General features: G+C 40.1%; 1 protein-coding gene across 2 annotated transcripts in view; it reads left to right on the forward strand.

Moving 5' to 3' along the window:
* The window catches only part of LOC139742667 (anosmin-1-like), a 60096-nt gene that overhangs the window by 26727 nt on the left and 8149 nt on the right, over positions 1-25220 (forward strand). Inside the window, exons 3-11 of one of the 2 annotated variants that reach the window (XM_071653197.1) lie at positions 8675-8734; positions 9916-10129; positions 11102-11286; positions 12187-12313; positions 12722-12933; positions 13596-13743; positions 14288-14532; positions 15967-16023; positions 24344-24512. In XM_071653197.1, coding sequence (XP_071509298.1) covers positions 8675-8734; positions 9916-10129; positions 11102-11286; positions 12187-12313; positions 12722-12933; positions 13596-13743; positions 14288-14532; positions 15967-16023; positions 24344-24512 — 1417 coding nt within the window. The remainder of the gene's footprint in view (positions 1-8674; positions 8735-9915; positions 10130-11101; positions 11287-12186; positions 12314-12721; positions 12934-13595; positions 13744-14287; positions 14533-15966; positions 16024-24343; positions 24513-25220) is intronic. The other variant, XM_071653198.1, reaches the window with a different exon arrangement.

A 25220-nucleotide genomic window follows, 5' to 3' on the forward strand; every position in this document is an offset into this window, starting at 1 on the left:
TTTTTAAAACCACTAACAAAATGGTTGGGAAGTCCCGGTCCCCCCAAATTAGACTCACTAGATATAGGCCTATGGCATATTTTACAGTAGTTTGTGACACAGCCTTTGTATGGAACAAGAATCTTCAATGTATCATTGGCATGGTGCCTCAAATAATTAAACATGTACATGTACAAAGAAGAAGTCAAGGACAGCAAAAACCTGATCTGTCGTTAGGCCTACAGTGATGAATGTTGATAGAAAGGGAGATGGAGAGATAGATAGTAAGATGGATAGATGAATAGAGGGATGGATGAATAGATGGATAGATAGTTAAATGGATGCACTTTGTAGATTACTGAGATAGATTGCCAAGGATTGAAGGTAAGAAGAGAGGAGGTTTGAAGGTTGATAGATACAAAAGGAAGATGATAGATAGGCCTAGATAGTATAGATGGATGGATGAATAGGTAGATAGATAGATAGATAGATAGATGGATACTTTGTAGATTAGTGAGATAGATTTCCATGGGTTGAAGGAAATAAAGAGAAGAGGTTTGAAGGTTGATAGATACAAAAGGAGGATGATAGATAGATAGATAGATAGATAGATAGATAGATAGGTGGATAGATAGATAGATAGATAGGTGGATACGCTTTGTAGATTAGTGAGATAGATATCCATGGGTTGAAGAAAAGAAAGAGAGGAGGTTTGAAGGTTGATATAAGGAAGATGATGGATAGATAGATAGTATAGATGGATGGATGAATAGATAGATAGATAGAGATAGATAGATAGATAGATAGATAGATAGATTGATGAATACGCTTTGTAGATTAGTAAGATAGATTGCCAAGGGGTGAAGGAAAGAAGAGAGAAGGTTTGATCAGAAGATAGGAGGAGACTGTGTGTAGACCACCAGTAGAGCTGGAAGGGAAGAGAGAGGGTATAGACTAATGGAGGCGCATCAAAATATGATGTGATGTTGTTCCCAGGCACCAAGTATGTCTAATCTAAACCAGACCCTGAATATGAGAGGAGGGGGGGGGGGGGGGAGGGGGCTGCTTCCACAGCAGGCAGGAAAGTAGAAATCATGGATAAGAGGGCAGCCAAGTGGCCAGTTATGACAGCGGCATTTATTTTGGTAGCCTCCCGGGGGAGAATCTGCCCCTGGGATGTCTTCCATAATCATATCTCAAACAAGAATGCAGATAATGACAACAGACACATCGCCCCAGCTCTCTCTCTCTCTCTCCCTTTCTCTTCTCTATTTCCCTTGTTGTATATCTGTCTTTCTGTCTCTGTTCCCCTTGAAAATTTTTTTTTTCTCCTAATGGACATGAGATAAAAAGCTAGTCTTGCAATCAGAGAAACACTGACGAGGGCCTTCACACTTTCAAAAACTCATTTGTGAATTGCATGTGTCTAGATAGAAATATTTTTAGGAGGCATCATTCATACAAATTTGAATGGTATTCATACTGTGGTTTGGAGATGCTTTCATGTGAAGTTTGGCTTTGATTTAAGGTGCAAATTCATAGCATGAACAATTTGACCTCTAAAATGAGTTAGGTTTCCACTTTAATAGCTTTGCTTGAATTTGTACTAACTTCTACCATGGTGTGTGCATGTACTTAACATGTAGGCCTATGTATGTATTCTTACACGAAAGTAGGACCTATATTAAGAATTACATATGAAGCCTACATTGTATGTGTGATTGATGGGCTTTGGTGTAGGCCTATATGATACATGTGTTCAGTAGGATGTAATTTGGAGCTTAGAACTTTTGAGGAGATGTACATGTAGGCCTACTTGTAGTCCTGGATGTGAACACAGCATATAATTCTAAACATGTTAATGAGACTGGCATTTCGACAGGGTTATACACTGTAGGCATGAGTGAGTATTACACTGTAGCCTTACAGTCTTGCTCAATGAACTGGATTTCGATAACCTCCCGTGAACACAACTTTGATGATCATAGGATGACTTCAGACCATGTCAATTTCAGGCAGACGTACCAATCATATGCCATGGAATGGACTAGATCCTCCAAGAGGTGAAATGTCATTGGAAAGAACAAAGTTTGCCAGATTGCCAGGGCTTTACTTTGGTCTCTTGTTTTAAACTCATGCCCAGTTCATCTCATTCTCATACCAAATGACACGTGGAAACCATGTTTGAAATGAGAAGGCCCGCTAAAGAAGGCTTGGGCCTTGAAACAAGTTGCATTCCGATTAAAATAGCTATCTTGCACAACGAACATCAGGGAGATTTTCTAGGCACATGTATTTCAGACAAAAAAAAAAAATATGTATATTGCCCTTGAGATTAGAAGAAAAAGAAAAAGTCAGAATGAAAAACTGTAGTGCGGAGATAGTGGCGTGATGGTTTTTTACACGTGTCTGTCAGCATCATGATCTGCGATGATGTAGATTTAAGAGCGAGCAGGCGGAATCCCACAGAGTTGGCTTACCACTAATGCTCGCGCAAATTGATCGGTTCCTGCGCTCATAGGGAATGATGCGACTGCTACCGGGTAGTTTGTGATGGGTCGCACAGGAGTTTCGTTCGAGTGGTGCGAGGTGCGTGATTCCACTTGGCGCTGGAGCAGCAGGAAGCGGTTAGCTTGGATCTTGTCCCTAATTTAGTGCCAGTTTAGCAATATTTTTGCACCTTCCATCTAACATTTTTTTTCCTCCTCCATCAGACCCATAAGTCACCTGTAGAGTCTGTACCCCATGTTCTCCAAAATCTGCTGCCCTTATTTGTTGCAATTGCTTGAACCTTGCCAAAGACAGAAGATTAAATCAATCAATATTCTTCTTTTTGGTGATGGTGCGATGGGGTGTCGAGTAGACATATCATGCATGAAGTACAGGATATGAAAATCAAAATTGATAAACTATCTCACCAGCCGCTACAAATCCTCATCAGTTCCTCATCTTGCAAGTAACATGAAAAGGTGTGTATTTCAGAGCAAGAGAGAGGAAAAAAAGAAAGGAGAAACTTGATAGGTGGGCACTTGCTGGAATTCCCTATTCAGTCAAGTTATAAAGTCTTGCCCCATGTATGCTGACAATGTGGCCACAGGGTATGTCACAAATACATATGTATATTTTCCCAGCACTGTACTTCATTAAAGGCATAATTTACCATTTGCAGATGAAACAAAAACCAAACATTAGTGCTTTAAAATGTGAGCTAGGGATAGAAACAACCACTGTAAAAATTTGAATCCGTATAATCGATGTTAAGTATTGTTAAGTACGCAAAATGTGAACAATAGTTATAATAAGAATGCTTCCAGACTAAACCGTATACAGTTATGGTTTATTGAGAAAAATCCTGATATCTCCTCATATTTTAGTCTTTATTGCAAAAATTTTATATGGTAGGATGTTTTGTGATACAACAGACCTACAAATATGCATCAAATGTGATATCTTGAATATTTTTGAAATCACTGCTCCCAAAGGTAAACTGGACCTTTAAGACTTGTATGGAAATAACTAGTTCAGAGTTTCCTCTGAGTGTATCGCAGAGTGTGCCTTGAAACTAGACTACTGAAGTCATTGTTGTACAGCAACAAAGGTGAAATCAGAGGGTGAAAAAGGATGCTTTGTATAGAACAAAATTTGTGTTGATGCCTTCACCTATTCCTCGTGAATTCAGAGTCGATTTTTAGACTCCCTTTTTTTATCAGTATCCATTAGTGAATTTGCCTGTAGCCAATTCCCTATTCTTCTCCCTCATCATTTTATCTAACTGTGAGACTTTATCATGACTAATGTCCGGCTTATGCTGCAAATTTTTGCTTCCTTTTAAGGCCACTCCTTTGCGAACTTTTTATGGTTTCAATGTGCCAGTGAAATGGAACAGGTGCAGTGTTACAGACATGCGCGCGGGAGAAAAATGCGTCCAGAAAATGTTACCTCCGTGTCATGTGACATCTTTCATGCGGGTGGCGAGGCGGACTAAATTCTTGTCTTCATTTTCTTCCGTGGTGGTGTTCAAATTTTCATGGTGAACCATGTGTGATTACTAGTACATTGAAGAGGTTAGGACTGGAAATCTGCACATGTATCTATGCTTTTAGATTGATGGTCACTGGACATCAGAACAAAAGTGGCAATATTGGTAATTGTCTGTTATACTCAATAATAAAAGTGCTGAACAGAAATATCTTTTGCCAATGTCGGAGAATTCTTTAAATACACCCAGCTTTACTGTCCCAAAGCCTCCCCCTTTTTTCCCCCACAAAATGAATAGGCCCACACAGTCTACATACAGATTGTTCCCCAGGTATTACACATGGGTGTGTACAGTTGTACATCTGTATGCAAGCATTATAATATGAGGGGAGGTTATCATTAAACATATTGCACATCAATCACCTATAAAAGAATCAAAAGCTTATTTTATGAAATGATTAGTAATCGCCAAACCTACATATTTTGAAATGTCAATCATAAAGTACAGTGTAGCCAAGACACAGTGTGTCCGTCAAAAAATTAACTGTCCAGTCTTTCGGCAGTCATTTGTAGTATCATATTACGACAGCAATCAGGTTTTTGATAATTTGTTTGTTTTATTGCTCGTGACTTTAGAACAGAAAAATACACATAGAACTTTGCATTTCATATTGTAACTATAGCAAAGGCATGAAGGTTTGATGCACAGAGAAATTATGTGTAACTGTCTCACTTGTAATTGCAATTATATCAACTTCATGTTATCAGAGATACAATGTACCTAAAAGCTACTCTGCCATTCAATTGGAAGAGTGGTTAATAGATTCTTGCGTCAGTTCGTGGACGAGAGATTTAGGCCCTATATACTAAAATCCAGACTTTGGCTATAGACCTACAGCCTGAGTGGACCTGACAACTATGTGCACAAAACCAAATCTTACACTGAAGAGTTTTAACAGTAGGCATGGATGCGGAACGACACTGTTGAGTCAGAATAGATGCACATTGTACTGCTGCGCCATCAAGGACGCCCATCACAATGTGGAACCCACAAGCCATGTCAATCTGGAAGAACTGATCTCGGGTTTGCCAACCTTACAGCAGGAAGGTCCAAAATTTTCACATTAATTCATAAAGGCCTGCCCCCTCGGTGGCCAGGGAGATTAAAGTGGATTTTGTGTGATTATGTGATTTATGGAAGAATTTGGTTTTATAGTACATTGCTGAAAAGTAAGGGCATTATAAAGTGTAAAGGGGATGGCTTATACACTGATGCAAATTTGCAGGAACAAGTCTCCAAATGTACGCACAATAGTGTTTCAGAGTACTAACCTGTTATAGATAGTGTGTACAGGGAATGTACATTGTCATCGCCTTATATTCGGAAGCTGGCTTATTGATGTCATGGTAGACTTTAAATATCATAGAGTTTGTCTATGACAGTTTCATTCTTGTTAATTTGTATGAAAGAATGAACAAACTATTTGTTAAAGATTCATAGAACTAAATTAGCCTATTTCTGTGTGTGTTGAGGAGAGTTAAGAAGAAAAATGGATGCGTTGGAGCATATTTCCATGTGTGTGTGTGTGTGTGTGTGTTTATCATGTACAGTGGACACATACAGTAAAATAATATAACATTGCACACTGGCAGTGGTCCGATAATCCCTGACCAGTAGAAATTACTGTTGGACGTGTAACTTTTTAAGAAATGGACCAGTAAAAAATGGAAAAACTCTGTACCTACTGGTCTGATAGACAGGTCAGACCAGTAGAAAATGGGTTAGTGTGCAGCTCTGAATAATACTAGCCATAACTTCTCTTGTTGTACTATTTTTTTATTTTATTTATTTATTTATTATCATTATTATTATTAGTAGTATTATTAGTATTATTATTATTTTTTTTTTTTTTTGGGGGGGGGGGGGGGGGGGTATATCCCTGCCCACTCATAGTGTAACGCATTGCCATCGTAATGACAATTTTTTTTTTTGTGAAAAATCATACCGGAATACTTTGGCTCAAACTACTCTCTCACATTTTAAGCAATTGATATAATCTGTAGTTCTGCAAGACACCTTTTGTGTGAATTTCAAGAAATGTATTGTCATGGCAGCATTTTGCATAACAATCATACAAAGTTTTGTTGAACAAATAAGTTTCCAAACAGTCGTTGTTACTCCTAAATGTCGGATAAGTGTACGGTTGCAGGAAACCAAGAAATCACAGCTGAAAAGATAGGAGCTGAATTTGAAGGAAAATTTGATGAAAATGATCACTAAAAGACTAAATTGCTTTTGCTGTTATGTGCGCAGCAAGTACGATGGATGAATTTGTAAATGACGAGAATGTGTGACAAATGACTAAAATTGAATAGACTTTGTTTAAAAATGATTGCCATAAGACAATTTGAAATTAGGATTGGCATATTCCAGATCTCTCAGGATGATATTGAACTACAAATCTACTAAATTGAATGAAGTAGCTTTGAAGATTGAAAATGAACAGGAAAACCTATATTAATACCAACAATAACATATATTTGTACAACCATTTGTGTCTGAATGCCCTTACAGTATATCCACACGTCTTCCAAGTAGGTGGGGCTCTTTCGCAAACTACCAAATGAATGGGAGTGCGCAGCGTAGAAATATGCAAAGCCGACACGACGTTTGCACTGAGCAAGGAAAAGACCCATGTTTTCCTTTTCGTAAAGCTGTTCGTGAAACAAAACAGTGTGCGAGATCTGATACTGCCATACCATAAATTGTATATTGGGATGTTGTTTCTGAATGGTCTCATATCAAGACATAGGCCTACATTGTACTGTAAGTCGGTGTGTCTGAAAGTATTGTTAGTGGCCTTATGCCTACCAAGCAAGTGCTTGGATCAATCCTTCCTCCCGTTGAGGACGGACTGATTTTGCTACAACACGCATTTCCCATAGACACCTGCCTGAGTATACTCGGGACTCATCCTCAATGGGTTAATAGGTACTTGGCCCCATACAGCTGATTAAAAAAAGAAAGAGACTGGTGCCCTTTCTTGCTGCAGACACTTTTCATAATCACAACTGTGCCATAGGTATGTTTGCTGATGCTCTGAAGTGAGAAATTGATAATAGGTGAGGTATTTTTCACCATACATAGAGAAATGCATGTGTACGTACATGTATCAGTAGTCAAGTGTGCAGGCCGCATTTGGTGCCATGTCCACGGTCCATTCTTTGTGGAACTATTCATGGAGTGTCCTGCGATGATATGATCAGATTTTCTTTTCAACCCCCTTGCTTAATCCCTCAATTTTGTATGAAACACTATAATACACCTCCCCCCCTCCTTCTTCTGCTTGATCTCTCTGTGTAAAGTAATGGTGTAATAGGTACATTATCATCTAAGCAATTTATCATTTGCCATGGGGGGAGTGCTGTTCCAATTTGGCACCACTTCATTCAGTGTCCCAGTGAGAGAGCTCCGACAGGGCCACATATCATCGACCATGCGAAGAGAGGAGGTGCCATACATCACCGACAAGATAGTGGGAGCCAATATTTGACATTAATCAGTCGTGTCAATGACAATGGGAGGGGAGATCCAGACATGGAAAGGGGGGCAGGGACGGAGGTTGGGTCCTTGTTTGAAGATGCAGGCACTCTTGATTGTCTTCAATGCTTCCATCGTCGGCATTGTGATGGAAAGGGATGATAAGTCGGAGATGCATCAAAGATTTTGGGGCTAGCTTTTTTTTTTTTGTGCAGATTCTTTCTTCAGTCATTGTTTCCACTTTTTTTTTTTGCTTTTTCTTTTCTTCTTAAAAAAAAAAACCAACAACAGGTGGAAAGTAAATGTTGTAGGCCACAATACTCTGATTGGATGATATGGCACACTACATTATGCCAAGTACTTTCGAATGCTCTGCTGTTTTCTGCAGTTATGGACGTATAGTGCTCAGGATCATTTGGTTGTAATTTTGTAGCGTTACATCGCTTTGTGAGGATAACAGGCGGAAAGCATGTCTTAACATCCCTGGCCGTATTATGCGCAAATTCCTGTGTAGATTTCAAGAATGTACATATTGTACTGTCTGTCAAATTACATAACACTGTTGATTCCTGTTTGTTTTTTTCTGTTTGTTGTTTTTTTTTTTCTGAGGAGTTATTTCCTGAATGGTACAAGATTTCATTGACTTGCTTTACTCAAGGCTAGGAGTAAAAGTGAAATACAATGTACAGTTACCAGGAGACATGATTTTATGATACAGGTGTTGTCAGATATATGTACTCACAGTATGTGCAAGTTATTTCAGCTGTATTCATGAACCATAACATCGTATGTATTGAATATTTTCACAAGTGTATTTTTGTAGGAACAATAAATCTTGACAGCATATAGATTTAGATCCTTTCTTTTTTTGTCTGTTTGTTTTGACTGCTTGTTTTGAGAAAGTAGTACATGGGTTGTGATTTAACGAATGCTGTTGTGTGTTACACTGAATTGTTGAATATATAGTTGTCTGCATCTTAATACTGAGCACTTTAATTTCTCCTCCTCTATGTGGTAAGTTATGAAAATTTCTAAAAGAAAAAATAGTAGCAATTTCTTATGAGGACAAAACAAAACAAAACCAAGCAAAAGTTAGAAAGATGAAGATAGCAATATATCTGATCGCATATAACATTTTATGGACTTTTTTTTCTCTCTTTCCATTTCTTTCTGCAGTGTATATATCCATGTCGAGAAACATTTAAAAATCTGGAATTGTGCAAGAACAAGTGCCAGGTAAGTGCTTGTGGTATATATTTTGAAAATTTTGAAAATGACACTTATTAGTCAGCTTGTCAAAAGTGATCAAGCAGTGGGATGACCTGTGTTCATGTCAACTCAAGAGGCACCATTTTTTGTATCTCAGTATCACTGCAAAAATGCTTGCAGGTGAGGGAACATAGCCATTTGCCGAGCCAGTAATCGGTACCAAATTTTGTGATCTTGAATTTCCGATTACAGTAATAAAATGACCGCAGAACCAAATTTGATGGTATAGCAAACTACGGTCTAATTTCAAACTGCTGCAGTTTCGGTGCACTCTAATTTTTGAAGTCGAAGTTTGTCAGTCGTGATAGATAGTGTCATCTGTAAAGTATTGTCTTACGTAGAAATAGGGAGAAATTGAGAGACGAATTATTATCACCTTATTCAAAGGAATTGTATGAATGTATGAAGGTAAAAAAGAAATAGGATGACATATAGTGTAAGAAATACATAGTCCTACTTTTACGAAAACACTCCCGACTGTGAATGTCCGTGAGTCACTGTGGGACTCTCACGTTCCCCGTCTTGTCTCTTCAATTTACTGCCAATTTCCTGAACAATCAATCATTCCGTTTGGGGATGGGAGCTGCGAAGGCATCATTGGGCAGCAACCTCATTCGGTGAAAGGGGGTGGTGCGCAGAGATAAGCTCTCACCTTGCTGGAGGAAGCGAGATTAAGATGATTTGAAAATATTTACAAAAATTCTGTTACCGATGCGTTTTAACTGAAAGCAAAATGGCAGGTATGAACATGCTGTATTCTAGCAAATGTTCATCAAAAGTTGCCAAAGTTAAGATAAAGTTTTGATTTTTGTTGGGGGGGGGGGAGGGAGAGGGTGGGTGAGTGATACACTATTAAGAAGTAATCCTAGCAACAGGCAAACATAGACCAGCTTTGCTCGTTAATAGAAGCTGATGACAGCCAGGAAGAAATCAACTGTGTTCTGTACCTCTTTATGAAGGGAAACATCAAAGTAAATTGCCCCCTTCTGAGCAATTACATGTAGATCAACCTGCAGTAACGAGTGAAATGATTATTAGATTTGGTCTCTTGACATCTGTTGAAGGTACTTGTAGGATACAGAGTAGATTGATTCACTGTCCATTTACTTCATTCCTTTTTCTCTTTTTTCTTCTTCTTGCCGCTACAGGAAGCTGTAACTGCTCCCAATCTATGTGAAGAATCATGTACATACATTAAATCTATTAGTAACGATAAGATTGGGGCGTGTCCAGCCAGCGTTCAGGGCTTCGAGCAGGCGTGTGTGGAGGAGTGCTCGCACGACGAAGACTGCCAAGGGAGTAGAAAATGCTGCTACAATGGGTGCGGGAGAACTTGCCAGAAACCATCAATATTTCAAAACAGTAAGTCGATGCGGAGACAACTACTCTATGGCGTTTGTTTCTGTAATGTTTGTTTGATTTGTTTTGTTGCAGCTTCTAAAAGTACCACATCCCTTGTTACCTGCAGTCCGATGCTGGGAGCTATCATGATCAAAGAGCCGATACAATTTTCCAGCATGTTTCAGTCATCACTCGCCACTTGTAGTCGCCATCTCTGTTTAGTCGGTTAAACATCTTTCATTGCAGGCATAGAGTAGAGACTGTTATTAGTCATACATTGGCACTGTCGGTGGATTTAGTTTTTGGTGCAGAATCATACCTAACGGTAACCTTTTTCAGGAGACAGTGCATTTCACTAAAATGGGACAGTCATTGAGAAGCAAATGAGAAAAATACTATCTGTTTTTGAACGTTTAATTTCCGTAGCAGGGGCGCGAATATTGCTGCTTCGTTTTATCTGCCAGTATGGCACCGGAAACGGACGTAATGAGCACTTTTAAATCTGAAGAAATTTGTCACCTGACAAGGAAATGTTAGCCATGAAAGATTTCGACGGCGTCTTCGTCATATTGAATTTCTATGTAGGGGTATTCTTGATTGAACATTGTCACTGCTTGCAGCAGGACCTATCCCCGTCTTGGGTCTGGCCAGTATGATAGTCAACAGGTGCTAGGTGCCAACATACATGTGAGCTTTGAGATTATAATGGCTAACGGAGTCAGTGGTAGGCGCCACACCACCCCAGGCAGCTGGCAGTCTCCTACCTCACCCAGTCAGCCCTTTGAGCTTATCAATTAGCCTACAGACGCGTTGCCAAAGACAAGCAGGGCTACCTGAGGATTGATCGAGGGGAAAGTGGAAAGAATGCATCCAGCAAAGAAAAGTAAGAAAAAAAAAAGACTCCGAATAGACCACAAAAAAAAAGGTGGGGGGGGGGATGTTCTCACTTTCGATCACGTCACCATCAACCTCTCTGCTCTGTCCTTCATGCAGATTACCCACCGCAAGTGATTGACAAGCTCACCATGGTGACTGAAAACGAAGACGGCGACTCGGCTACGGTCAGCTGGTCGTTACCCTCACCGTCGAGTCCAGGGGAACACGCGGGCATAATGTTCGCTGTGCAGGCCAAGAACATGTCCACCAGGAGAAATTCGGACTGGCTGGACGTGGGAGTGGTAAGTTTGCTGCAGGGGAACCGCGTAAAGGGTTTTGAAGAATTAGATGACCGATATGAAATGCTTTAGTTGGCTGCCTCGTCAGTATGTATCAGTGTCTTCGTATTGTAATCTTGTGTTACTATTCAGCAAAAAAAATGTATCATACTTGTTAGAAAAACTTAAGATGCGTTTTGGCACAGCTGTGCTTTGCAAGCATGTAAAACATGGGCATGTACCCAAGTACTGGAAGCTCAAAATGGTTGGTTCCCCAGCGATCCAATAGATTTGCCATGTTTGAAAATGACTTGGTTACTGTGGTCTAGTGTACACACTGTATCCCGTCTTGGTCTACGTAAAGTGCCAAGTACATCATTCATAGTTTTTACTTTGAATTACTGCAGGCTTCCGGTGCTTTAAACGGTTAGCCAGGTAACAAGCACTGCACAATTTGAACATACCTTTTTGCGCGTCATTCACACTCATGATGAGTAATTGGAGGCTTCTGCCGTTGCGGTTGTTGAAGTACGAGTGGGTAACAGTTGTCGTTCCTCTGACATGTCAGAATGAATTGTCTTCTGTGTAGCTACAGCGGAGTGAGAGAAGACAAGAAATGAGTACTGCACACAGGAGGGAGAATTTTCTAATGGAATATTGGGAGGCTCAGAGCACTGAAAGATTATAATTTTGTTTTCTTCTATAATATATCCAAGAAGAGGTGTTAAAGCTACAAACTGAGGAGTAGAAGTGGACTAGGCTGAAGATCAGAAATGTAGTAAGCTTCCATCAGGGTTACCATGAGGCACCATGAAACAAAATCTGTGTTAGCTGTGATCAGTGACTCCTGTGAGGCATAAATCAGCCACTCTGCGAGACCGTTCATCGTTTCACTGTTCGTGGAATTCTCATTCCGACCCGTAGGTGGACACCACGCAGATCAGCGTGCGATTGCTTGTGGGGAGGCGGTACAGGTTCCGGATCGCCTCCGTCAACGAAAATGGGACACAAGGCTTTGGGAGATCCACAAGTACATTCTCCCTATCAAGAGGTATGTACATCACCCCCTTCCCCCCCCCCCCCCTCCTCCTCACACACACATCAGATAATTTGTTAATATTGATCTCAATTAGATCTATGATCATTGTGACCAGATATAAATGAGGAAAATCTCTCGAAATTATTAAGGAAATGAAACCAGATAAACAAGACTGAAGACATTATGTTTAATGTGGCTGTGTTGCCACATGGATTGCAAATATCATAATTAAGTACAGAGTGTGTAAAGTCTTCCCTAAACTGGCAGCCCTGATGATGATAACAAAAAGGATGCTGTATTGCTTCATTTGCACCTAAAAACCCCAAAGTCTGGTTTTCGACACTTGTGAAAGAATGAGCAGTTGTTACGATTGAATCGTTTTTCCACCTGTTCATGATGGCTGACCTTTGTCCATGACAGAGCCCGAACGGCCGACCCCACCGCACACCATCGCCGTCGGGAGCTGGAAGGTGTCGGAGGACGCGGAGGAACGCATCGACTTGACCCTTCACTGGAGCCCACCGCGCTACAGTGACCTGGAGATATTCAAATATCGGGTCTTCTACAGTGAGCGCCTCAAAGTGATGCCTTCCATCATTGCTGTGAAGGAGGAGCGCATCGATGTGACAGATGTAAGTGAACCTACCTAACCTATCTGCCCTCTCCGTCTCTCTTTGTGTGTGTGTGTGTGTGTCTGTCTGTCTGTCTGTGCCGACATTAATCTCTTTTTTTTCTGTCCTTTTCTTTGCCCTTTCTCTGCATCAGTGTGCAGTCAGTTCAGTAGCTTATCATCTAGTGTCTGTGTTCACGTTTATTCACCAATGGTTATTTGAGTCTGTTGTTGTTTTTTTTAAATCTGTTTTTTCAGGTAATGATTTACCTGTGTTGTTTTTTGCCTGGTCAAACTTTTAGATCTGTGCGTACATATGCTTGTTGTAATTGTGTTAGTGTGTGCTTGTTTCATTTGTGTTGCTCTGAAATATGATATTCAAACCTCCCAACCATTCTGAATTTGGAGGAAAGAATCTGAATTTTGACCATTCCCAGCTCTTGTTTCAAGAGGAGTTTTGTACTTTTCTTGATAATTTTACTACACATTCCTACAGGAACTGGTCTTTCTTTCCTACTTTTGAGCTCAATCATCCATATTTTTCTGTCAGAAAGGTTGGGAGGTCCGTATCTTGGCCGATATGAATCTGTACTGTGTATTTGCAGGGGAGGACACTTCTTCAACACGCATATTCTCGGTAGCAATTGATACTGATGAGACTCTCTCACTTTCTCTGTCATACAGGGAAGAACAAGTGTCGTTCTGCCCATGCTGCGCCCAGAGACGCGGTACTTTGTTCAGGTGATGGCCATCGCGAAGCTCGGCAACACGAGGCTCAGCAGTGCGCGGAGTTCCAAGTACATCTTTACTCCGGAGCTGTCCAACCCGGCAGGTGAGATATCTACCCCCAGACCCCTCTGCCAGCTCAGGGCCCTGTTTTATCAAAAGATGTGATCGATTTTAAATTTACTTACCACACAGGCTGCCAATGACGTACAATGAAAATCAACTTTAAAATCAAATTTAACTTCATAAAACAGGGCCGTGATGCACTAGGGAAAAAAAGGGGATAAATTGATGATGTGTATTTGTTGTCATTCTGGAATGATTGGGGATGGGGGGGGGGGGCACAAACTGATTTTTAAAATGGATTTTATTATTATTGTTATTTTTTTGTGTATGTGGCATGTTTGTCCAAAAGTAAAAATTCACTTCTCTTTGGGCACATTGAACAGGGTGTTGAGAATGAACATACATAGAAATTACTTTTACGTTCATCATTACATGTCAGGTTGTCTGGACAGTTCGAGCAAACAAAGTGATATGGAGTTGGGACAGGCAAGGACGAAACATTGATTGTGATTTCAAACTTGTTTGGTTTATATGTGGCGGTGCGTCGTTTAATGTAGGCGTTCTCGTTTTGAACTGCATTCCAGATGGCCCGGGTGATACAAAGTATACAGGTCCGATCGCCCCCTTCCCCGATAACGGGCCCCGGCCAGGTCCGCCGCGCGACCTGACGCGGGACCAGCCGTACTGGGAGAACGGCACCCTGAAGGTGAGGCTGAGCTGGCGCAAGCCGATGGGGTACGAGGACTCCATCGACCGGTTCACCATCCACTGGGAGGCCACGGTCTGCTCGTCGGGGACAGGGGTGGAGAACGACCACGCCTCCACAGAGGTCAGTCTTTGCCTTCTTTCTGCTTTCTCCCAACGCACATCTTGGGACAGCCTTTCTCGTGTGCTCAGATGCTGTTTAGTGCTATGCATAGAGAAAGGTGGTGGTGGGGGGGGGGGATGGAACATGGAAGCATTCTTATAAGAATGAAATCTTTTAATATTTGTTATAGGGGAAAATATACCACTGATTTTCTTTTTGCTGGAGTCCACAGAAATACAGTTCTTGCTCTCGCTCTCTTTGACAAGATTCATAAGTCTTTCTTTGATATTGTATGCCCTTATCTTTTTATTTCAGTATCTGTACTTTTTGGTGTTTATTTATTTTTTTCAAATGAGAATCAATCATAAAACTGCCCTATTTATTTTCTAAGATATCATGTGTTGCATGGTTTTCATAAAAAGTCACTCCCTCGATGTGTTGCCGTCTTACATGATCATGATTTAAACTTCCAGTAACTCTTTTAATTACGATATCTTATACCACTAAAGACTTTCCTCATCGGTATCAGTAGTCTTGTGGATGAGCGATTTCTCTTGTCTAGTCAGCATTGATATGGTATAGATGATTGTTTCTGTGAGCTATGAATTTTTGGTGTTGAGTCGTTCCTTGTAGCCCTTGAAAACACTTTCTTGACCTTCAAAGTACTCTCTTGCCTGTTTGCAGTTAAGAATGCATCTTCTTTTGTCTTCATAATATATGTATAATATACTTCAAAATCATTTGAATTGGTCCTTTTCCAACTGGATAATCATATCTTCTCTCTCTGTAACACCTGATGTTTATGGGTGCCAGAGGCATCATCTCTTCTCAAGCTACCGAAATAGTTATGTCTTCTCTGCCATGCTGCCTTTTCTTGGCTACTATTTATTTCACCATTTCATTTCAAATATAGATTTCTGTCCATTGCAATTGCAAATTGACCAGTTCTCTTGATCCTCTGTGTTTGTTCAACATTATCATCGCTGGGGTGGCAAAACCTCATATCTCAAATTTTGGTAAAATTCACTTTTTCTTATGATTTATCGTGAGATAATCAGTTCAGTGAAGGCCGGTCCAAATCCTAGCTGTCTTAACCCCGAAAATAAAGCGACCACAGCATGTCAAATGCAAGTCAGTCCCATTTGTTACGATGCTTTGGCTGCTGTGTATTTTCGCCCTTTTGACCATTTGACATATTTGAGATACGGGGTTTTGTTGCCACAACAGGGATATGTAATGTACATTTGTATTTCTGACATGTATTTCTCTCTCTAAAAAAACAAACTATTATGATATGATTCTTCCTTTTGTCTTTCTCTTTCAACATCTGTGCCCTTTGTTTCCCTGCTTCTTTCTCTGCTCTGCCTCAAAAATTTGTCCCCCACCCCCTCCCCAATCTTTCCATCTGGTTTTTGTTTTTCTGTTTTTCTCTCGCTTCGGGATAAACCCCAAAAGGGTGTACAAAACAATGACATTTATACGCCTTACCGTGCGAAAGCAGCAACCTCTCACGTAAGTGACCAGGTAGAGTGTGTGTTTGCCAAGCCTGCACGATGCAACCTCACACCCACAGCCTTCCTTTATAGTATGCATGCACCCAGTTATGACTTTACCCCCCAGTCCCCTCACTCCCTCTAACATTCTAAACATTTTTTATAACTTTCATTCCCCCTTTTTTCAAAAGGGGGCATTTATTTTGAAGAAAAAAAAAGAAGAAGTTGTTGGTAGAAATGTTTCTCTTACAATTTGTATGTTGTATGCAAAATGAACAGAAGTAAATGTGTTTTTTTGATTGGTGCTGTGAGTGTGAATTGGTACACCAAGCTGTAGTGTGTTAAAATGTAAAACCTCTGGAAAGACATATTTTATTTGAGTCACAGTCACAGTATGTGAGATGTATGCCCTTCACATTGTATGGCTTGCTTGTTATCTGATTGCAGTGCAGTACACATTGTTTATAACCATCTTCCTTCACCTAGTAAAGTGTTACCACTTAAAAAAAAAAAGGAACTCATAAATGTAACCCAGCTGAAAATCCTGCACCAAGTTTGGGTTGCCAGCACTGTCTTGCTCATTTATTTTCTTTGTGTTTGTTTGTTTTTTTCTGTCACCTGACATCTTCTAGTTGGAAAAATGCTGTTGATTCATATACCTGATGTGATTTTAGACGGGTTCTTCTCTGGGAATAAATTGGTGATTTCTGTAAACTACCTATCGTCTTCTGATTTAGGAGAACATTTATGCAAATGGCAAATAAGCACAGAGTGCATGGTGGCATTGTGTAGTTGGATGACAGTATCTTGGAACGGAAGAAGAAGATTTATGATCACCTGTCCCAACCTCAAATTTGACGCTATATCCAAGGTGCAATTGTGAAATTGTTTTAGCTGTGCCAAGCATGGTTATCTAGGTGCCGCAACCTTTTTTGTGATGCACCGGCAGCCGACTGTCGGGGGCGCCAATGTTTATGCCTGGGTATGTGTTGATTGGTCGTAAGACAACAATGGTTCAGACGTTTGCCACCGTGCCACCGGAGTAATACTTCTTGATCATGTGTTTAGTGAAAATAAACTGTGGGCATGTCAGCCCAAAATGTTTACATTCACCACATATGCAAGACTTAAAGGGCGTGGGATGGGTGGAGGATGGGGTGAGGGGAGATTTTGAGTGAAGGTAGGAGATAGTTAAGCAAATATCATGCCTCATGTTATTTATTGCTATTCGAGCAATTACAAGGATCGTGTATTGGGTGACAGCCAAGCCAACATGTTGCTTTTTCTCACTCTTGATCTATAGTGCATCAAATATTGAAGATGTCTTAAAAGTAGAAGTCTGGGTAGGATTAATGTTAGTGGGGTGGGGATGGGGGGGGGGGGTGTCTGTGTCTGGCTGTCGTCTCAAACCTCACATCTCAGTTATATGCCTTGGGGAGCTTTCATGCTTTGGAGGGAAGCTCCTGAAAGCATCTCATAGAATCCCTCTTAATCCTAAACCTTTAATCTACCTCGGCAGTACTTACCTTCGAGCGTAGTCTCGCGCCACCAGACCTAGGTTACCCATGGGTATGAGGGTCCCACATTGCAAGAGTTCAATTTAATTCTATTCAAATCGAACCTGATAAAGCTGAAGAATATTATTGAAGACTGGAGAAAGCACTGTGGACATCAGCTTTTTCCCATTCACTTGACACTGAGGTGACCAAAGTAAACAAATAGCAATCATTTTGGTAGGGTCAGAGGCTGTGACATCAATTATTTAGACTAGTAACTACTTCTATAGGGATTTTTAGATATGGCATCAAATGAAATAGCCTCTTTCACAGGATTTAATTTTGAAATGGTTTAGGGAGAGCAGGGCTCAATTACATCGAGAGTCTCATTCCCATGCATGGTCAGCTAAGAAGGACATTATCCTTGTTTTATTATCGTACCTGTTTTTTTTTTTTTTTTTCATTATTTCAGAGATTTCGGAGAGTTATATTTTTTTTTTCATTGGAAAGCCTTAGTATATTACAGGGTGCCAGGGTATCGTATATTATAGGGTGCCAAGGTATTGCTTAGACTTAGCTCAGTTACCTTTATATGATTTAGTCAAGGGGAAGACATAACTTTTCATATTGCACTCTACACTTTATGTTCAAATATGTTGTCAGTAACAGAAGATAAAGGTACATTTTATATGTATCATCAGTTTAGACCAAACTTGGCCCTGACACATAGCACTTGCTGTTAAAACAAAGGAGTTTCTAGATTTAGCTCTATGTGTGTGCATAATAGCCTCCTTTCGGACAGAAAAATAAAATTGAAAGGTATGCACAGTGCCTGTCTGGTTGAAAGTGCTTAAAATCCCCACCCCTCCCCCCTCTCAGTTTTGCTTGTTCGATTTGGATGATAGAAAATTAGATGCGCAAATAGTATCGGCATCAGAGATGTGGAAAAGACATGTTTTGTTCTCATGTCAGCTTACCATTCATCATTCATGCCCCCACACCTCTAATTTGGTATTAAGTCCCTCTGGCTAGCTGTCAGTATGCTGCCAAAACTGTACCCCAGATTCGTCTGCTACTCTTATCAAGCACAGACAGACACTTGTGTTACAGAAATTGTTTAGTTCACACATTGTCTAGTTTATAGTTGTTCAACATGGACATTGCGTGTTGTACATAGCCCTGATAACGTGGACATCATGGGACAGATTGGCATTTATAAACAAAGGGGAAATACAATTAGGAGACAAAACATCATTGTTGGCCGACAAGGATGTCTAATCAAACACTCTGCATGAGTGATGGGATTTCCCATGAACTGGGGAGACTTAGTGGGCAAACACACCCCAAGCTATTGATATGAACACAGCCGGGGACACAATAGGTCTGCCACAGGTGTGAACGCACCCACAGGTGAGTTCAATTCACACCCTGTCGTAGCCTTGCATATTGTGTGCTTTGTTCTCACTTGACAGGCTTCTGTGACAGTTAGTCCAACCTGTCTTATGCAATGTAGTTCAGATGTAACCAGAAAAGAAAGGTGGAGGGGGGGGGGGGGAGATGAGGGACGGGGGAGAGTTACAAAAAAAGAAAAATGAAGAGAGAGAGTGAAAGAAAACTCCTTGGTTGCAGTGGATTAGAGATTTTGCGGGATTTCAATGAGTTGCAGTAAGTCCTGGCACAGATTACGATGTAAGAAGATTCCTGTTAATCTGATTTGAAATTCTAGAATCAATAGTCAGAAGTCCCTTTCTTTCTCCCCTTTCCCTTTTCACATTTTATGCTGAAATTACAAGTGTTCTGTGATTATCGAGACCAATATATGCATGTTGTCAGCCAGGCTTCATTTGAGGTGCAGTCTACAATGAAGGTATACCCAGAAACACCGAGGTACACACGCACACAACTTGCTTGCTTCCATTTGATTTACGACTACCTCATGTTGTGTGAGAATTCTTGCCCTTGTGTGTACAAACAGTAGAATATGTGCCCTCTAACCCAATGCAATGACAAAACTTTTAGGAACACTCATTGCAGGCCAGTAGAATGGACAAATTTTCAAATGTCGCTGACCTAGATGAACCAGAATGGCTCAAAGTCTGTCCAGAACTGGAGAGCTTTATACTCTGCCGAGGTCATCTGGCCCATAGAATCCCATTAATACTTGTTTCTGCTAGTCATTTTGGATGTTACTGCCACTCATTGGCAATAGTTCTTCCTAGAAATTGGGATATTTTGGAGGAAAAGATGTAATGTGCTAAATCAGTATTGTAAGGCATCTTCGACAATGGCCTGGACGTAGCTGTCCCTAACCCTCCCCATAGAATCGCAAGCAGAACTGTTGTCATGTCAAACGTTTCTCTCAAAGGAGATCATCTCAAACGTATTTGAAGATAAAAAGTTCAGTGATGACCACATATTGCCAAGATATTTGTACGTAACAAACACAGAAACATAGCTTGTCATTCTTTAACTCTCAAGCCAACAGAGGTGACCATCCTTCAGCAAACTTTTGTTTTACTCTTCATTTATTCATTCATGGCTGGACTTCTGGATCCACTGCTATACATTGATAACAAATTGTATGATGGCTGCATGATCATACGATCCCCTACCCCCCCCCCCCCATGTTCTTCATGCATTTTATAACTGAGCTATGCTAGTGTACAAACATATCCTCACTTGCATGTTGCCCTTGTATTACACAGAAACACAAACATACTGTGAAAGTAATATTTTGATAACACTGTTTATGTCGCAATGGAATGCATGCATCAAACACATGGCTCGTGCAAAATGCTCATTGAAGTGAGAATTTGCTTCAGAGAACAATATAGACAGTGATATTGGTGATGTCAAAAATGACGGTGCAATGAAAGTTGGAACCAAACTTCATGATAATGATGAAGGTCTGAAGATAATCTAGTCACATGATATGGTGCTGTGTGACATCCTGGACAGGTTGGTTCACAGTACCAATTGTTCAACCTTTTTATCTCAATTTGCATATGGAAATACTTATTCGTTTGACATACAAAAATAAAGACCAGAAAAGTCTTAATTTGCATAATGAATTCAATTATGTGGGTTTTTTTTCGAGGAAAAACAAATATTATGCGTTCTTTTTACATCTTCAACAAAATCATGATGAAAATGTGTATAAAAAGTGAAATTTGTGATATTTTTGCATTGTTAATCAGGACTAGCATTCAAGGGGCATTGTCGTCATGTGATCAAAGTTGAGTTTTTTGTCAAAGCTAGCCTTGCATGCCATGTGTAATGGCTTACTGATATCAAGGGGGTGGGGGTGGGGGATGCAACCTTTGTCATGATCTGCAAAAGAAAATATTGATGAAAATTACAATTAGAGAGTTGGTGTAGGACCTTGCTTTTTTTAAATTCACAGAGTTTTAATGTCTCCTCCGGTACATTCTCCCGTGATGAGGACAGACTTACTTGTTGATGATGTGGTATCCATTAGAAGTTGCATGAGCTCTGGTATTTGCATGAGCTTGTATACCACTGCATAATGGAATGATGATTAATTGATCTGCTGGTATAAATAGTGCACATGGCCATGGGGAAAAAAAGGTAACGAAATGTATTTTAAGTGGCTTTTTGTCTAATTAGCTTTTGACTAGTACTTTTTTTATGATGATGAGAATGGATAGAATTAGAAATCTCTGTAGAAATATATTTAATTTGCATGACACTGGAAAGTGAAATAATGGCTTGAGTTGGCATACCCTTGCATTAACTCTTAACGTGCCATGGTCGCCGAACGGCGACCTTAGTCCTGACGTGCCATGGTCGCCGATCGGCGACTAAAAAGAGCGTGAAAAACATTGGTCATTTAAGTTCGTGTGGTACCATAATTTGTCACACCAAGAAACTACCACTAATATGTACTGGTAGCTGATTAGCATAGCCATTGTTTCCGCTAAAAATATGAGTATACTTACATAGGAAAATTTTGAGTAAATACATGTTTTTGCAGCTAGATGTATTTTTTTCGCGTCGGGAAAATCTGCAGTGAGCGCATCCTCTGCGAGCTGTGCATAGACCTAAATTCTCATTGATAAACCACGCGTGTGTATGCTACTTAATCTGCGTGTGTTGTCTATGCATTTCCACTCGCATTGTTCTGCTTGGGTGCTCTCCAGCGGGAGCGGCTTTCATTTTGTCCCTCAAAGTGGGTCAAGCTTTCGTTCATCGGTCAAGTCTTTCATCCTTTTGTCTTGATGAACTTCACTAATCATCCTCATGCTAGGATATACGAAGGAAGAACACGCTTTTGTTCTTGTCTATGCACATGTATAGTAGACGGAAAGTAGACCTGTAAACAAAGGCCTGCCGATTTCAATAGAGTGCACCCGCCCGCAGTCCGCATAGACAAAAGAAGGATTAGTCGGTGCTTCCTTCTCAAGTGGACAAAAGACACTATTCCAGGACCCGGGATTTACTTTATTGTTTCAAATACAAGATCTGGGACTAAAGGACTCAGATTGGGGAATTAATTACCGAGGCAAAAAAAGAAATTGAAAAGACAAATTGAACTGCCAATATCTTTGTAATTATACAACTCTAGAAGACAATTTTGTTATCATTCAAAAGAGGAGATGTAGCTCTAAAACTTTCTCACAGAGTCAAGGGAGCGTTCTATTGAAGAAAAACCACGAATGACTCTTCCTTTCCATACTACACAAAAAATTCTAACAATTTTTTGATGATATCAATTATTTCTGCAATATTTCAGGTTGAGATAGATATGACACCAAACTGACCGCATGGCACGAAAGACCAATTGTTTCTTGATATATGTTGTGTAGACCTCAATTCAAAACAGTCATTAGTTTCAAAGATATGGCAGTTTTAAATTACATTGCCACTAAAGTTTGCGAACTTTCTGGCGTTGAGTAAAAACGTCTGGCACGTTAGGGGTTTTGGGTCTGGCACATTAAGAGTTAAGAAAATTAATCTGCAGTGATTGATACTGAAAGAGTCTGTGCATGTTTTGTATGTCATGTAGTGTATTGTACAAACTTAGATAGCATCCATTCATCTGGCCTGAAGTTCCCATATTGAAAAAAAAAAAGAAGAAGAAAAGAATGTCAGACAGCCAAAATTTAAGTTAAATTTTTTTTTATAATTTTTTTTTTCTTAAAGATGAGTAACACTTTGAATATCTGTAGTGAGATGTGTTCTTCAGAAGATCGAAAAGAATCTCTAACCCATGTTCCTTGCTGCATTGTATATCCATGAGCCCCCCCCCCCCCCCCAAAAAAAAAAAAAAAAAAAAAGGGAGGGGGGAGAGAAAATCATACATATCCATGCTCTGTCCGATGTAGTTTGTTGAATATCTATGCCAAACCATATACTGACTCCATGGCACTATGCCTTTTAATAACAGTGAGTCCATTGGAGATTCAGCATAAAAGCACATTTTGTTAATGAGGTCTTTTAACAGCGACCCCACTCAGTGTGTTAAAGTGACCTCACAAAGCTATGTTGATAAAATTTGGTGATAAACTATCACCGCACCCCACCCCAGCTCCTTTCACGTAATCTCTCGGCCGACTATAGCCATCCAGAGACTGTTTATGGAGCTGCTGTGTCTACTGTGTGATGACCCTTACTGATAAACCGAGAGCCAACTATTTCTATGCACTTCCGATTATTTCTATTTCATCAGAAAAGAGAGGGGCAATGCTGATGCAAATATGTAATTTAAGTCCTGGGATGATTAGCGGAGCAATATGTTTACATTGCATGGGGGTGGAATAGAAGACTTTTTTTTTTCTCCTAATCATTACCTTTAAGTTGTTTACATGAAGATGTACCCTTAAAAGCATGAGATGATATATATAATATGTCAATGTGCTTTTTTTGTGTGTGCTACTTGATACCCATGTGAAATGAAGGTGTGTGTAGCCTGTAAGTTATGATGGAGATGTAACTAATCCATTCTTCTTTTCTCTCTTTTTTTTTTTTGATACATTTATATGGACTGGTGAGAGTGTGTTTTTGTGACTTTGTCTTTTTCCATTAAAGTTTAGATTCATAGTGACAATTGCAAAAGGATGTGCTTCAGAGACATCTAGGATTTTCCAAATGATCACTGTGTTTCCATTTCATCTTTTTCTTTTAAGAAAGCATCTCTGCTTTGTTGTTGTTGTTGTTGTTGTCATCACTATAGGAAGTTCTGGACAGCATGTAAAAAATGGCATTTGAATAGATCGATGCATCTTGTCAATGTGATATAATAATGTATTAGGTATTTGTCCTCCGTGGCATTTCATTTGTTTGCCTGTATGTCTTTTTTAGTAGTGCGAGTGCGTGTGTGTATTAGATAGGCTGCATGTTTTTACACCACTGGCATTGATCATACAACACTAATGGCAGTTAGTAATGATGATGACCGCAGAGACGGTGATGATGGTGATGATAATGATGATAATGATAATGTTGATGACTGTCACTTTGACAACATGTAACAAATACCGTAAAGCAAGAAGTATTTGCGGCACAAAATTTTTGTGAATTGGAGCGGACAGCCTTCTTTGCGGCATGAAATTTTTGTAAATTGTCACTGGCATCCAGTGCATTATAGTGTCAGACAAGGACTTTTGCTTGCATTTTAATTTCCTGAATCTTGGCTCTCGCAAAGTTTACAAAATGAAGCTGCACAAGAAAGTTACTAGTTTTACAGTATTAAAGCATGATTTTTGATGAATTACGGTCATTGAATGAAATCGAGACCTGTGTAATCATGTTGGAGGAAGGTATGATTGCAGACACTAACCGTGATCATTTGGTTGTTTGTCTCCCTCTACTGGGCCGCTGCAGGAAACAATGTTCGAGCTCTACGACCTGTCGTTCGATTGCACCTACGAGGTGTGGGTGAAGCCTGTGTACCAGCACAGCTGGGGTCCGCCAAGTGCCAACATCCAGATCGTCACGCCCCCGTGCACGGAGGTCAAGTTCCGCGGTCTGAAACCTGTCTGCCCCACTCCCAGTAAGTAGCGAAAAATTCTGTACTCAATCAAAGAAACTGTACAATCTTTGCCATTTTACTTATTTGGGTATTCAGTAACATGCATGTACATACTTATATCAATGATTTCTTTGTCTATTACTTCAGTTTTGAATTAAGTTCCCAAATGAGCTATTCATTTGATAATTCGTTCAAGGAATATTCCTTGAACTGGGACGGTCCCCTACATGTATCTCCATACGTGATGCAAGTGTATTGTGGACATTTGCTAGTTTACATACAAAAACTTATCAATATACAGGTCTGTGGGCAAATGGAAGTCAACCTTTTGAGGGTGAGCTGATTTTGCTACAATGTATAACACGTTTCCCGTAGACACCTGCCCCGAGTATACTTCAGACTAGTCTTTAGCGGGTTAAGGACGGCTTCCTCGTGAAAACTGTAAAACACGATATATTTGCGGCATGAAATTTTCGTGAATTGGAGCTGACGGCCTTTTTTGTCATATGAAATTTTCGCGAATTGCCACTGGCATTCAATGCACATAGTGTAGAACAGAGCTTTTGCGTGCATTTTGATTTTGTGAATCTTGGCGCTCGCGAAATTTGCAAAATTAAAATGCACGCGAACATTCCTGTTTTTACAGTATCAAGGTTTCTCTTTGGGGGGGGGGGTTTGAGGTGGATAGCAGCTAACCAGCCCATCAGGAGGATGGGGAAGACTTCAAGG

This window comes from Diadema antillarum, unplaced genomic scaffold, assembly GCF_040938485.1.
Source record: "Diadema antillarum isolate AM-2024a unplaced genomic scaffold, OU_Dant_1.0 seq00001013_RagTag, whole genome shotgun sequence".
NCBI classification, from domain to species: Eukaryota; Metazoa; Echinodermata; class Echinoidea; order Diadematoida; family Diadematidae; genus Diadema; species Diadema antillarum.